The sequence below is a fragment of the Dermacentor variabilis genome, chromosome 7 (assembly GCF_050947875.1).
Source record: "Dermacentor variabilis isolate Ectoservices chromosome 7, ASM5094787v1, whole genome shotgun sequence".
In the NCBI taxonomy this organism is placed as follows: domain Eukaryota; kingdom Metazoa; phylum Arthropoda; class Arachnida; order Ixodida; family Ixodidae; genus Dermacentor; species Dermacentor variabilis.
Genome location: NC_134574.1, coordinates 148430707 through 148445596, shown reverse-complemented (window position 1 = coordinate 148445596; position 14890 = coordinate 148430707). Strand labels below are relative to the sequence as shown.

Below are 14890 nucleotides of genomic sequence, written 5' to 3'. Positions count from 1 at the left end.
AGGGTGGTGCTGGACTCCGCGATTGGTCGACTTTCCCTTACTTAGCTTGCGGTGGCTGGTCAAAAATCGCGGCGGCATGCAACGGAAACTTAAGAACCACGCTAAAACGGATCCTCAGCAAAGAAGAGTTGGCAGAATGAGGTCGTAAACGTGCCGAAACTGCTTGAAAACGTTACACGACCACGCAAGAAGTTTTACTATATGCAAATAAACCCATGCTCTCCGGCAGGTGCGAGTAGCCAGCGCCTAAGCGACCGGCGTCAGCGATTTTTTATTCATTTCGAAACCGGGCAGCCTGCGGCTATTTAGAAGAAAATTCAGTTTTGTTCGGCATAATAATGCTGTACTGAAGGCACAGGGCAGTGGGGCATTGTGCCGGTGAAAGAGAAGACGACGAGAATTGCTGGCTTTCCCGTTGTCGACACAGGAACGTTTGCCTAGCCATTTATAATTTTCTATGTGGCACAAAAAGAATGCCTTGCTAATAGTTTTTAGTTTCAAGAATTGATTTATTTCTACTACATTATAGAAAATTCAAAAAGTAAAAGCACAAATTCACAGTTTAAATCTTACTATTATTATTCATAATTTACCTTACTGAAGTTTAAGTATATATATATATATATATATATACTAGCATTCCTATCAACGTAAGGCTTACTTTAGTATTGATCAATACTTTATCTCATGTATTCATAGTTTATTTTGCATCTTGGATTATTTGTTTTCTTTTCCTTTTTCGGGTTATTTACTTATTAACCAATTTATTTTATTTTGCTTTATTTATTGAATCACATTACCACCCGATTCGTGGCCTATCCCCCTCAGTGGGTTTGTGCCATTAACTGAGGCTTCATCATCATCATCATCATTATCATCATCATCATCATCATACAGCGCCGACCTGTTTAAGCCTACCGCTACAACCTAGAACTAGTGCTGCTAGGCGAACACCCCCGTTGTAATACGTTTTAATGCGGTCACGTCACTTTGACGCGGTGAGATTTCGTGCTTTTGTGACATCGCGTGAGAGGCAAGAGAAGTGGGTGCAGCCCGAAAGCTTTTGACCAATAGCCGGGGGCAATGGCGAAAATGCGTCAAATCAGAAAGTTTTTTTCTTTTCTTGGTCAAATCATGTATAATCAGTGTGTACACATCCTATCAGATGGTGAGGTATCGCGGTTTTAGTGACGTCGCGTGACAGACAGATGAAGTGGGGGTGGTCCAAAAAAGTGTTTGACCAATCGCGGACGGCTGATAGCACATCGGAATAGAAAAGTTTACTTTAAACATTACATAAATCCACGCTTGCACTGTTGGAAAAGGACATATTATTTTTCTGTGGGTGACTGGTCATTGCAGCATTATCGTCAACAATCTTGCTGATGAAATGCCACATCAGCCCTTGATGATGCACACAATATGCTCAGATTGCAGTCGAGAACGGATAGCACCAAAGAACTTCAATGAATTGTTCGCGACATCACGCTGGCTCCTTGAGCAGTACAATGACTGGTGTGTCATTGCACTGCGGTGCTGCCTACGACTGGGTGTCAGCCTTCACAAATTCATACTCCTTCCTTATGGAATGGCCGACTCCTCTATATTCGACCACTGTAACAGTGCCGAGACTATCGAGCACCTCCTCTGCCACCGTTGCCGCGTTGACGTCCAACGTCAGTCTCTTCGAAGCGCACTCGTACAATTGGGCGGTCGACCCTTTACAGAGGCAAATATCGTGGATGCTTGGCCTCAACCATTATCAACCTAGAACGCTAGGCGTGCTTTAATGACTGTTCTCAAATCAACGGACCTGAAAAGACGCTTATATACTAGAGACATCCTGCGGGAGTGAACTATCTGTCTCTTCTGGCCTTCTTTTTTCTTTTAATCCCTCATTACCTCTTTCCCGCGCAGGGTAGGAAACCGGATCTTCGTCTGATCAACCTCCATGGCCTTCCCTCGTTACTCTCAATTTCTCTGGCCTCCGAAATGCATGCACAGGTGCCACCGATTTCAGAGCCCGGTTGCGCGATATAGTGGTTACTGCGACCGACCCCCAAATGAATATTACTCTATTAACTTGGCTTGAAACACCAGTGGTGACGGTTGCGGATAGGTCTTGTCCTTCGTCCTGAGGAGATGGTGGAGCTGGGAATGGCAAGGTGGCCTGACGATGAGAAAAACTGTTATGTGCCGGCTATGACGACAACGGTTGTCATCAGCCTAACGGAATGGATGGACTGGATGGAAATGCCAAACCCAATTTCAATCCCTTATCTGCTGTCCCAGTAAAAGCACAACTGAATGGCGTTGCATAACCTCTCCGTTCACTAAAAATTCACGCCAAAACACTAATATCCTCCAGTGAACACTTAAATATCAACGTGGACTTACTTGCACCGGCACTGGCAGAAGCGACAAAGCCCAGCAGTAAGATAACGGTAAGCGAGTTCATGGCTGAAAAAAAATACATTTAAAAAGTGCTTATTGACACGTTTGATAAACATCGAACAAATGTAATGCTCACCTTAACACACGGGATAATACTTTACTGTCTTGAACATGTGAGCCAAATATTGCAGTGCTACATGCTGTGAGAAACGCAAATTAAGGAAATCCGTATCCCGTTCGCTGTGGGATTCAGCTTAAGCGAAAATTTTATTGGTGTTGACGAAGACACCTGTTCTTGTCCAGTAATATAATTAATTAAGAAAGTAATTGTAAATATTGGATAGTTTCGACCAGAGGACGATGCATTGAAAGTGATAGCAGGGTTTAGCGTTGCGCTGAAGCTGCTCACGATGTTTCCTCGCACGAGCTGCATGTTTGGAGCGACACAGCACGGGAGGCAACTGCGGCTGCGCAGCACAAACAGTGCAGCTGTTCCGCGTCTCACAACGCTGGCTTGAAGAGAAGCACAGCCACTTGCATTTAGGCGTCGCGCCTCAATGCTGCCCGAGATGAGACCGAAGAAAACTGGCAGCACTTTTTCTAGCTTTGCGCTTACTGTCCGCTCCGCTCCGACAACTCCATGCACCGCCATGGTGCACACAAAGCTGCTTGGTAGGTCGTGCGCACAACGCTGCACGTCAGCAGTGGGAGGCCGGACGCTGTCCTGGCTGTGTGGCCGAGTCGGGTGAACAGAGCCGAAGTAGTGCCCCCGTGGCATCCGCGTTTCGCATCCAAATGCACTGCACGTCTTTCGTGCAGATACCCTGACAGGACCACGTCGAAGGCTACGCCAACGACGGCGCCGAATAAATGCAAGCACGAATATTGGAGTATACTGCGCCGGTAACCTTTCAGAAACAGGCACCTTTTACCTCTAGCTGCCACATTAAATGAGGGGAGGGAGGGGAGAAGCCATGTTCTGGGCAAGCAACGCAGCGTCGGTTAGACTTTTGCAACGCACAGTTCACCTTTCGACAGCTGAATGGTGTTTGGATCGGACTTGCTGGTACGATCTGTTGGGAACTCGGCGCTGACGCCCGTGGTTGTACCTGGGTCGCAAGCCCCAAGGGTAGCGTTGGCCTGGCGGCCTGGGGTACAACTGGAAGCATCCGAAGGTCCCGGCAAAGCATGAGTCGACTGGTAACAACGAAACAACTTGTTTATTTTAACATCGCAAAGAGTTGGCGGTCAGGTTTGACCGTAGTAGAGAGACGGGAGAGCACTTCACTCAACAGAAGAAATCGGAGCCCTCCTTTTGGCGTCCGGGGGCAGCTGTTTTTATACTCTCGCAGTTGAGGGCAAGAAGGAACCCCTCAAAAGACGAGCACGTGAATGTACAATGGGCTAATGGTGACGCACACTGTCGTAGCGATGCCGTAGCACCATGTCGAGCACGATCTCGTAGCACCCTGTCGTGGCGCTGCCGGTCGGACACAATGACTGTAATGAGAAGATGGTCCCTGCTTTGGCATCGCCTGTTTCGGGCATAATGACTGGAACGAGATCCCTGCTTTGGCATCGCCTGTTTCGGGCCCAATAACTGGAATGAGATCCCTGCTTTGGCATCGCCTGTTTCGGGCACAATGACTGGAACGAGATCCCTGCTTTGGCATCGCCTGTTTCGGGCCCAATAACTGGAATGAGATCCCTGCTTTGGCATCGCCTGTTTCGGGCACAATGACTGGAATGCGAGGATGATCCCTAGGCGGTCGCATCGCCGCAGTCGCGCCTGGAAACACCTGGCGATGAGTGTTGCGGCGACGACGATCGGGCCAAAATGTCCGCCGCCCCGCCGCAGTCGCGCCGGCAAAACCACGTGTCGCAGGCGAAACGCAACAGACCGCCCCGCCGGGGGAAGGAGATCCCGATGGACAGGGGACTGCATCCGCTGTCCGGAGGGATGTCGCTCGATGATGCTCATAATCGAAGTCGGGCGTCCCTCGACGTTTCTTGAGCGCAGCGCACAGAGAAGGCCTCGTTCTCTTGTTCAGGTTCGCACGGGACACTGCAAAGTGACTTCGGGAGAGTTCACATTTTTGTTCTCGTTCCCGGCAAGCGTTAGAACTACGCTGAAACTCAACCGCTCAGTCAGCAAGCACGGCACAACCCTCACTAAGCCCTGCCAGGCTCTTTCCCCTTTTTATACCACTGCCTAGTTCCTTACAGTAGTCTAGCATCACTCAGAACGCGTCCACAAATTGAAAAATTGCACTAGAAAGCATATCATCACTTTGAAACACTAAACAAAAGCAATATGTTAAAAAAAAATCCTGCCTCAGGAAGAAAAACATCAGTAACAAACAATTTTGAGGCTGATTCCTACGTTAGGGGCTTCGACTTAAGCCATCGGCGTTACCGTTGAGACTCCCCTTTTTGTAACGCACCTCAAAGGAATATTGTTGTAAAGCGAGGCTCCAGCGCAGGAGGCGGCCATTTTTGGGAGAGATGGTCTGCAGCCATTGGAGAGGGCAGTGATCCGTCTCAATGATAAACCTCGAGCCGGCTAGATAGCATGACAATTTCTGAACGGCCCACACGAGACATGCACACTCTTTCTCGGTGGCGCTATACGCCTGCTCACGACTGGTCAGCTTACGACTAGCATACAGGACGGGGTGTTCTACTTCTCCATTTTCCCGTTGGCACAGTACAACGCCCATGCCTCGCTCACTAGCATCGCACTGAACAATGAACCCTTTTGTATAGTCTGGCGATCGTAGCACAGGCTGGCTTGTTAGGGCACTCTTTAGGGCGCAAAAAGCTCTTTCCTTGGTCTCGTCCCAGACGACTGTTTGAGGCTCTGTTTTTCTTAGAGCATCCGTCAGGGGAGCCGCGATATCAGAGTACCTAGGGATGTACCTCTGATAGTAGCCGGCGACACCCAAGAACGACCGAATATCGGTCTTGGTGCGCGGTTGCGGAAAGTCTCGCACAGCGGCCACTTTTATTTCAGAGGGGCGGCGACGACCCTGACCAATCACGTGAGCGAGGTAGACAACCTCGGCCTGTGCTAACTGGCACTTAGGAGCCTTGACTGTCAAGCCCGCTTCGCGCAGGCGGGTTAGCACTGCCCGCAAGTGTGCCATATGCTCAGACCAGGATGCGGAGAATATCGCTACGTCGTCTAGATACGGTAAAGCGAATTCTTGCTGTCCCCGCAACACTTTATCCATGAGACTTGAAAAACAGTATGGCGCGTTCTTCAAACCAAAACTCAACACTTTAGGACGGAATGTTCCCATTGGTGAAATGAACGCCGCATACCTACTAGCCTCTTCTGTAAGTGGAACCTGCCAATAACCCCTGACAAGATCTAGGGTGGAAATAAACTGAGCGCTACTAACTTTCTCAAGGCGCTCCTCGATGTTAGGGATCGGATAAATTTGATCCTTAGTGATGGAATTAAGCCTGCGGTAGTCGACGCAAGGACGAGGTTCCTTGCCCGGTACCTCAACTAAAATCAAAGGGGAGGTATAATCACTCTCACCTGCCTCAATAACACCGAGCTGTAGCATTTTCTTTACCTCAGCCTCCATAATATCGCTCTGGCGGGGTGACACCCGATACGCCTTGGATCGTACTGGCTCTGGGGAGGTAAGTTCAATATCATGAGTAAGTACAGAAGTCCTACCAGGCCTCTCAGAGAACAGACCTTGAAACTCTTGTAATAGCTGGTGTAGTTCGGTTTTCTGCTCGGGCGACAGCGGTGCTTTACTGATAAGGTCACTAATGACTTGACCGGTGTCTTCCCTGTTCGTCACTGAGCCTAGTCCCGGAAGCTCGACCGGAAGCTCTTCAGGAACGTTTACCATCATGCACACCACTGCTTCCCTTTGTCTATAAGGTTTGAGCAGATTACAGTGGTAAACTTGCTGTGCTTTCCGCTTTCCTGGCAGACTTACCACGTAGTTAACGTCCGACAGTTTCTGAACAATTCGTGCTGGGCCCTCCCACTGCACGTCTAGTTTGTTGTTTAGCGATGTGCGCAATATCATGACCTCATCGCCAACCTCAAAACGACGGGCCCTGGCTGTCCGATCATAATAAACCTTGGCCCTCTGCTGGGCCTTTGCCATTGCTTCACCTGACAACTCCTGTGCCCTTCTTAAGCGTTCGAGGAGCTTAAGCACGTACTCCACCACGACTGGGTCGTCGCCCCTACCTTCCCATGATTCTCGAAGCATGCGAAGCGGAGATCGAAGCGAGCGACCGTACACCAGTTCAGCTGGCGAAAACCCCGTAGCCGCATGCGGCGCGGTCCTTAAAGCAAACATCACCCCAGGCAGACACAGCTCCCAGTCAGTTCGATGTTCAAAACACAACGCTCTCAACACGCGCTTCATGACGGAGTGGAGCTTCTCAACGGAATTCGACTGTGGGTGGTACACTGAGCTGTGTAACAGCTTTACCCCACACCTTTCGAGAAAAGTTGTCGTCAAAGCGCTAGTAAACACTGTGCCCTGATCTGATTGGATTTCCGCAGGGAAACCAACTCGCGCAAATATGGACAGTAGTGCATTAACTATCTCAACTGAGCTGAGTTCTTTAAGCGGCACTGCTTCAGGGAACTTTGTCGCTGGGCAGATCACAGTCAAAATGTGTCTGTACCCCGTGGCTGTTACCGGCAGAGGTCCCACTGTATCAATAACGAGCCGTCTAAAAGGCTCCGTAATGATAGGTACCAATTTCAACGGCGCCCTCGATTTGTCCCCTGGTTTGCCCACCCGCTGACAAGTGTCACATGTCCTCACGAAATGGTCTGCGTCCCGAAAACACCCTGGCCAATAGTACTCTTGCAAGAGACGGTCCTTAGTTTTCTTAACTCCTAGGTGTCCGGACCACGAACCCCCGTGTGACAAGCGCAACAGATCCTGACGATAGCATTGAGGCACGACCAGCTGATCGAACTCCACTCCTCTTCGGTCTAGATACTTCCGGTACAGGACTCCACCCCTTTCCACAAAACGCGCAGTTTTCCTGGCGATACCTTCTTTGACATTGCAGCGCACGTTTTCCAGGCTGCCATCCTTTTTTTGCTCGGCTATCAAAGCCGTCCGGCTGACTTTTAGCAACCTATCAAGTCCGTCTGACGTAGGCGCGATGAGCAAATCAGTAGATAGCTCTTCTAACTTTCCCGCGTCGGGCGTTTCCTCTCCAGTATCTGGCGCCTTTAACGTTACAGACTCTAGTTTATTCAGTTCGGGCGTGCTCGGCATATCAGCTTGCTGCGCCTCTGACCCTTTTTCGTTGTTTGATAACGTCGGCCCCGCAACTATCGCCTTTGCAGCGAGCTCCCGAACCTTCGATCTGGTTAAGGCCTGAACACTAGCTTCACCAAACAAAAGCCCCTTCTCGCGCAGGAGGTGATCGGACCTGTTTGAAAATAGGTACGGGTACTGGGGTGGCAGCATAGATGACACTGCCGCCTCCGTCTCAAGCGCTCCGAAAGGTCCTTCAATAAGCACCTTTGCTACTGGCAGACACACGCTATGAGCTTCCACGGCTTGCTTGATCCATGCGCACTCGCCCGTGAACATATGGGGTTCTACGTAAGACGGGTGAACTACATCCATCGTAGCTGCGGAATCGCGAAGCACTCGGCACTCTTTCCCGTTTACGAGGAGGTCTCGCATGTAAGGCTCGAGAAGCTTCATGTTCTCGTCAGTGCTGCCTATTGAAAAAAACACAACTTTTGGTGTTGTTTCCGGACACTGCGCCGAAAAGTGACCCGGCTTCTGGCACGTATAACAAACGCCCGCTCGCCTCATCTCGAACCGCTTTCTGCGTTTGGCTGCCGCCGTCTCTTTACGTTTGGTCGGACTGCTTTCACTCGCATCCTCACTACGCGTGTCCCCCTTTAATCTCATCGGCGTGAACTTCGGCCTCTCAAACTTCGAGCCAAATTCACCCTTTTAACCGTCCTTAGCTCCGCGAGCTCGACGCGTCACAAACTCCTCGGCTAGCTCAGCGGCTCTAGCCACCGTACTCACGTCTGGCCTATCCAAGACCCAGTATCGCACGTTCTCCGGTAACCGACTATAAAACTGTTCTAGCCCGAAACACTGCAGAACTTTATCGTGGTCACCAAACGCTTTCTCTTCTTTGAGCCACTCCTGCATGTTCGTCATAAGCCTATACGCAAACTCTGTATATGACTCACTTCTGCCTTTCTCATTTTCCCGAAACTTCCGACGGAACGCCTCCGCAGACAGCCGGTACTTTTTTAGAAGACTCGATTTCACTGTGTCGAAATCCTCTGCCTCCTCTCTATCCAAGCGAGCGACTACGTCGGCCGCCTCGCCGGGTAACAAAGTGAGCAAGCGCTGTGGCCACGTTTCCCGAGAGAACCCCTGCTTCTCGCACGTTCGCTCAAAGTTAACCAGGAACAAACCAATGTCCTCTCCAAGCTTAAACGGCCGCATTAGGTCAGTCATTTTGAACAATACGCGTTCTCCTGCACCGTGTGCCTGACTTCCATTACGAGCGCGTTCCATCTCTATCTCGAGACGCTTCATTTCCAAAGCGTGTTGATGGTCACGCTCTTCTTTTTCTTTCTCTTTTTGTTCTTTAAGTTCGCGCTCCTGTCTTTTTGCAGTCTCCCTCTCTTCAATAGTCTCAAGGCATTCCGACAGCTCGTCATCCTCAGCCTCTAACTCAAGAATAGCCTTTAGCAGTTCAGGTTTTCTTAGTTTGTCTGAGACATCCAGACCCAACTCTCTTGCAAGCTCCAACAATTTCGGTTTGCGCAACGACTTCAAATCCATGGCTGCTCTGAATGCTGCTTTCTCTACTGCTTACTATTGTCTTGCCGCAAACTAACCCGGCAGCAACGACAACCACAATTACCAGCTCTGTTTCTAACACTAACAAAAAGCCTGGCAAAGCTCAGAAGAAGAAAGTCCCGCACTCACCAAACCTCGCAGGCAGGAATTCCGCGCAGTCGTTCCGCTGCAGGCAACCAGTCGTCACACAGGGCTCGTTGCACTGCTCCCGGATCGTCGTTGAGCTGCTCAGCATACCGTCAACTGCATCTCTTCGCTGCTGGCCTCCGTTGTCGCTGTCTCACCGCTGGCAGACAGATGTTTGAAGTCGGAGGTGATCTCACCGCTGGCAACCAGATGTTTTGATCGCGACACTGGAGCGATCTGTTGGGAACTCGGCGCTGACGCCCGTGGTTGTACCTGGGTCGCAAGCCCCAAGGGTAGCGTTGGCCTGGCGGCCTGGGGTACAACTGGAAGCATCCGAAGGTCCCGGCAAAGCATGAGTCGACTGGTAACAACGAAACAACTTGTTTATTTTAACATCGCAAAGAGTTGGCGGTCAGGTTTGACCGTAGTAGAGAGACGGGAGAGCACTTCACTCAACAGAAGAAATCGGAGCCCTCCTTTTGGCGTCCGGGGGCAGCTGTTTTTATACTCTCGCAGTTGAGGGCAAGAAGGAACCCCTCAAAAGACGAGCACGTGAATGTACAATGGGCTAATGGTGACGCACACTGTCGTAGCGATGCCGTAGCACCATGTCGAGCACGATCTCGTAGCACCCTGTCGTGGCGCTGCCGGTCGGACACAATGACTGTAATGAGAAGATGGTCCCTGCTTTGGCATCGCCTGTTTCGGGCATAATGACTGGAACGAGATCCCTGCTTTGGCATCGCCTGTTTCGGGCCCAATAACTGGAATGAGATCCCTGCTTTGGCATCGCCTGTTTCGGGCACAATGACTGGAACGAGATCCCTGCTTTGGCATCGCCTGTTTCGGGCCCAATAACTGGAATGAGATCCCTGCTTTGGCATCGCCTGTTTCGGGCACAATGACTGGAATGCGAGGATGATCCCTAGGCGGTCGCATCGCCGCAGTCGCGCCTGGAAACACCTGGCGATGAGTGTTGCGGCGACGACGATCGGGCCAAAATGTCCGCCGCCCCGCCGCAGTCGCGCCGGCAAAACCCCGTGTCGCAGGCGAAACGCAACAATGGGTAACTCGATACACGTGGAGTACTGACGTGCCTCACACGGGCTCCTGCGTCCTGGGCTCATTTCTGCAGAAAGGCCACTCACCCCTTTCATTTTGCACCGATAGAATCGGCAAGATTCAAGGAACCAGCGGATACCACCTACATCAAATGTGAGTGCGTTTTGGTCAAGATTTCGAGCTTCATCTTCGCCGACCACGCCGCGCCTTGCTACGCCTAACGCCGCGCGAGACCACGGCGGTCCGCCGGGGAGAACAGCTGTCGCACGTGCAGCAGGCACACGGCGCGTGAAAGGAGTCCGACAGCGCTCGATGCCGCACGAGCAAAAGGCGTTGCACGTGCACTGTAAGCCGAAGCCGACGCATCCAACGCCTGAAGGTCGTTTCGCGGAAGATATTATAGGCTGCGTGTCGCTCTGAAGTGTCGGCCCAAGATGGTTTTCGCTTCGCCCGGAGAGCGCCCGCCGCGCGTTCGCCACCGTCGCCATGCCAGCTTGAGCCTGGTGACACTCGGCCCTGCATCCCTCGATGAACTCCGGGTAAGGGAGGACCTGGAACTTCGTGCCACTCGTATGCCGGGCCAGTGGCTCAGTCAACAGGCCACCCCCATCGATCTCCCTGTGGGTCCCCCCCTGCCTACTACCGCTTCGAAGCCTCTCCAGGACGGCCCCCCAGTACAGGAGCCCGATACATCGATCCCGCTCCCCCCCTCCGACGACGAGGACAAGGATATGTCCAGCTCCCGGAAACGCGCCCGCGAGACGGAGAGCGAGGACGAGGAGCCAACCGGACGACGCAAGCAGCCGTCGAGATCTCCCCCCAGCCCGGAGCAGCACACGGCAGCCAGCTGCCACGTGCAGCAACCGGACCACGGCAGCGCCATTTGCCCACACTCGGGCGAAACAGCCGCCACCTCCTCTCCGCCTGCCGCCCAAGACGGAGGCCCTCCAAAAAGGGCGAGCGCCACCTCTCGACATCTTCCCGAGTCTACAGCCGCCTACTCCGCGCCCCCTCCGAGCAAGGGCGCGCCCGGCACCACCGTCGACGCGCCGTCTGCTCCTGATGGCGGCGTGTCCCCTGCAGCGTCTGCTAGCGAACCAGCTACAAACGAAAGCACTGCCGACGTGATGGAGCTGACGGACGCAACACCCACTGTTTGGTCCCATCAGGGCCCTGATCACCGTGCGGCGTGGTTTCTAAAGGACCCACCATGCCAGCCTGCTTCGCGGCCGAAGCCAAAGGGGAAGAAGAAGAAGCAGAAGAAGAGGGAGGAGCCTGCCCATGTTTCCCGTTCGTCTCCCGGGGCAACGGACAACTCGCGGCGCCGACGCGCTGCGCTGGTCAACCCCAGCGTGCCTACAGACGCAGTACGGAGAGCGACACCATCCGCCCTCGAGTCCACCACGTACGACTTCACTCTGGTGCAGTCAAAGAGGGACCGGCGGCGTGCACGAGCCCTGGAGACTACTGCACTCCCGGTTGACCCTGCGGTCGTCGGTACGGCGCTTTTCCTTCCCTCGGGGTCCGGTGGAACCTTCCGAGCAGCACCGCGCCTCTCACTCGCTGCAACCCTCTCTTCGCGGCCCGGTGTTGCAGTGGTTCGCGTTAACCATAAACGCAACATCGTGGCCGCCGATACTACCATCCGGGAGTGCCTGGAAGAACTCTGGCAGCCACTGAGCTGCACGGAATCCCAGTGACTACACGACTACCAGCCGAGCGCGGCAAGAGCACTGGCTTCTTGCACGGGGTGGTCCGGTTACCCGCGGACATAGACGTGCCGGGAGCCATCGATTCGAGCGTTCCCGTGCTGTCGGCAACGAGGGAGGAGAGCACCATCACCATCCGATTCACAGGACCGGTCCCCACTGAACGCGGGCGCCTTTTCAAGCTCGAGTTCAGGGTGAGGCCTACCAGGCCCCGTCCAGTGCAATGTCGGCAGTGCGGCCGCTTCGGGCACGTGCTGGAGACCTGCAGATGGCCGACCGACCGCATCTCCTGCGGCAAGAGCCACGCGGAGGGCGCCTCCTGCCAGAAAGTCCGTTGCAGGAACTGCGGGGGCCCCCATAGGGCCGACACTCCCGCCTGCCCCAATTGGCAGGAAAAACAGGAGGTGGCCACCATCATGGCTTCCTCCACCTCGGCATTGTCGAGGCGTGCTGTCAGGGCAGCAGTCAGGGAGGAGAAGCAGCCGCAGCAGTCCTCCTTATCTCCGGCGCGGTCCTATGCGAGCGTGCTGAAGGGCCCCAGCCCTGCACCCAGGCATCCGGTACCAGCCCCTCGTGCCTCTCAACGCCAGCAGACACCGGATACTGCTGTTCCACCCGCCCAAACTACTATGAATAAGCTGGTGGAAAACCTGCTGCTCACCATGCAAGCAGTCAGCACCATTCTGCCAGCTGACCATCCGCTCCGGGCCATCTGCCTGCAGGCAGTGGCATGTCAACCGCGACACAATCACCATGGCTAGTCGCCAGGCCAAACGTCGGCCGCGCATCCTGCAATGGAACGTGCGCTCGCTGCGCCGACGACACGACGAACTTTCCGAACACCTACTCCTGCACGAGTACGACGTGCTCGCGTTGCAAGAGACATACACGCGCGACGGGGAGTGCAACCTTCCGGGATTCGTGGGATACCACAGTGCGAGCACCTGCGAGTTACGGACTTGCGCCAACGTGCAGTGTTGTGATCTGGTCTATCCACCCGGTCGCTCCCGCGCGTCTATTTACATCCGTGCGCGCCTTGCCCAAGCCGTCGTTCGTGTGGCCGACATCGTTTCCACCTCCGTAGAGTGTGTGGCTGTGACTGTGCGTGTTGAGGGGGCCGACACTTGTGTCGCCAGCGTGTACGTGCAACCCGTGCAGCGATGGGATACGTCTTTCGTGGAGAGCCTTACCGCGCGCATCAATGGTGACTGTGTTGTGTGCGGCGACTTCAACTCTCATCACACGGCATGGGGCAGCAGCCGCTGTGAGCCTAATGGCAGGAACCTGCTGAACTCCATCCACTCCTCTAGTCTGCTGATCATCAACACCGGCAGTCCCACTTTCGTGCGTCGGAAGGTGCGCGGTAGTGTGAAAGACTTATCGCTGATTAGCGAACGGTGCCACTATGAGTGAGTACGCAGCCCTGACACTCATGGGTCGGATCATTATCCGATCTCGCTTGACCCGCTCGGTCTGAGCCGAGACCGGACCTGTACCTATCGCATCACCGACTGGTCTCTGTTCAGGACGCTCTGTGCAACGCCCCCTCCGGCGAACACCGACTTCCTCGCGCACATTTCGAGGTGCGTTGCCACCGCGACCATGTCGTGTACAGTGCCCGCTGGAACGCCGGCGCCCGACATCAAACTTCTGAATTTACGCGCGGCACGCCGATGCGCTGAACGCCGCGCCATCAAAAGCGACAAGGTGGAGCACTGGACTCTTTACAACCGCCTTGATGCCGCGTGCCGTCGTCATACCAGGCAGCGTCGCAACCAGAGCTGGCAAAGTCTCTGCCTCTCCTTGGAGGACACTCGCGACAAAGCACGCCGCTGGCGTATTCTCGCCGCCCTACTTAGTCCCAAGATCCCCCGCCGCCCTGCACTCTCCATCGCAGTGGCCCGGGGCTTGAGTGCCGAGCAGTTAGCCGAACTCTTCGCGCATACGTTCGCTCCGCCGTCTGTGTGCCCTGTCACAGCCGCCGTCGAACTTCCGCCACGCAAGATGGTTGAACGCCTCGCTCCTATGCGCTATTTCCCAACGAGCGCATTTCTGGCGCATGTAGAAGTGCTGTGTTCTGCTGAGTTCACGCTCAGCGAGTTGCGCATCGTCTTGAACAGACGCAAACGACGCTCCGCTCCCGGTTCCGACGGCGTTACTCATCATGTCCTGAGCGCAGCTCAGCTTCTGTCACTTCTCGAGGTCTTCAAGTCGGTCTGGCGCAGCGGCATCATTCCCGCCGACTGGAAAGAGGCGATCGTCGTTCCCATTCTCAAGCGCGACAAACCAGCCTCGAACATCAACTCCTATCGCCCAGTATCGCTAACCTCTGTACCCGGCAAAACAATGGAGTCCATGGCTTTGCACCGCCTTGAATGGATTGCCTCCGCCATAGACGCACTTGCCCCTGAACAAAGCGGCTTCCGCCGACTGCGCTCGACAGCTGATTCCCTCGCGGACGTTGTCGCTACGCTCGAGGACGCGGCAAGCCGCCACGAAGCCGGATACCTGGTGCTGCTCGATGTGGAACGCGTGTTCGACGGCCTCCCGCACGGCACCATCATTCAAGCGCTTCGCGAGCTGCGTATCACCGGCCGCCTACTGGACTATGTCTCGGCCTATCTTAACGGCCGAACGCTCAGAGTGCGCGTGGGTGATGCGCTCAGCACCCCCCGTAGCGTGACCTCTGGTGTTCCTCATGGCAGTGTCCTCAGCCCTTCCCTCTTTAACTTGGCGCTTTCAAGGCTCCCTGATTTC

The 14890-nt window shown here is 54.1% G+C and overlaps 1 protein-coding gene across 1 annotated transcript in view; it reads right to left on the bottom strand.

The window, feature by feature from the left end:
- Positions 1-14890, bottom strand: part of LOC142588885 (uncharacterized) — a 55671-nt gene that overhangs the window by 39025 nt on the left and 1756 nt on the right. The window contains exon 2 of the mRNA XM_075700702.1: positions 2398-2460. Coding sequence (XP_075556817.1) covers positions 2398-2458 — 61 coding nt within the window. The 5' untranslated portion in view covers positions 2459-2460. The remainder of the gene's footprint in view (positions 1-2397; positions 2461-14890) is intronic.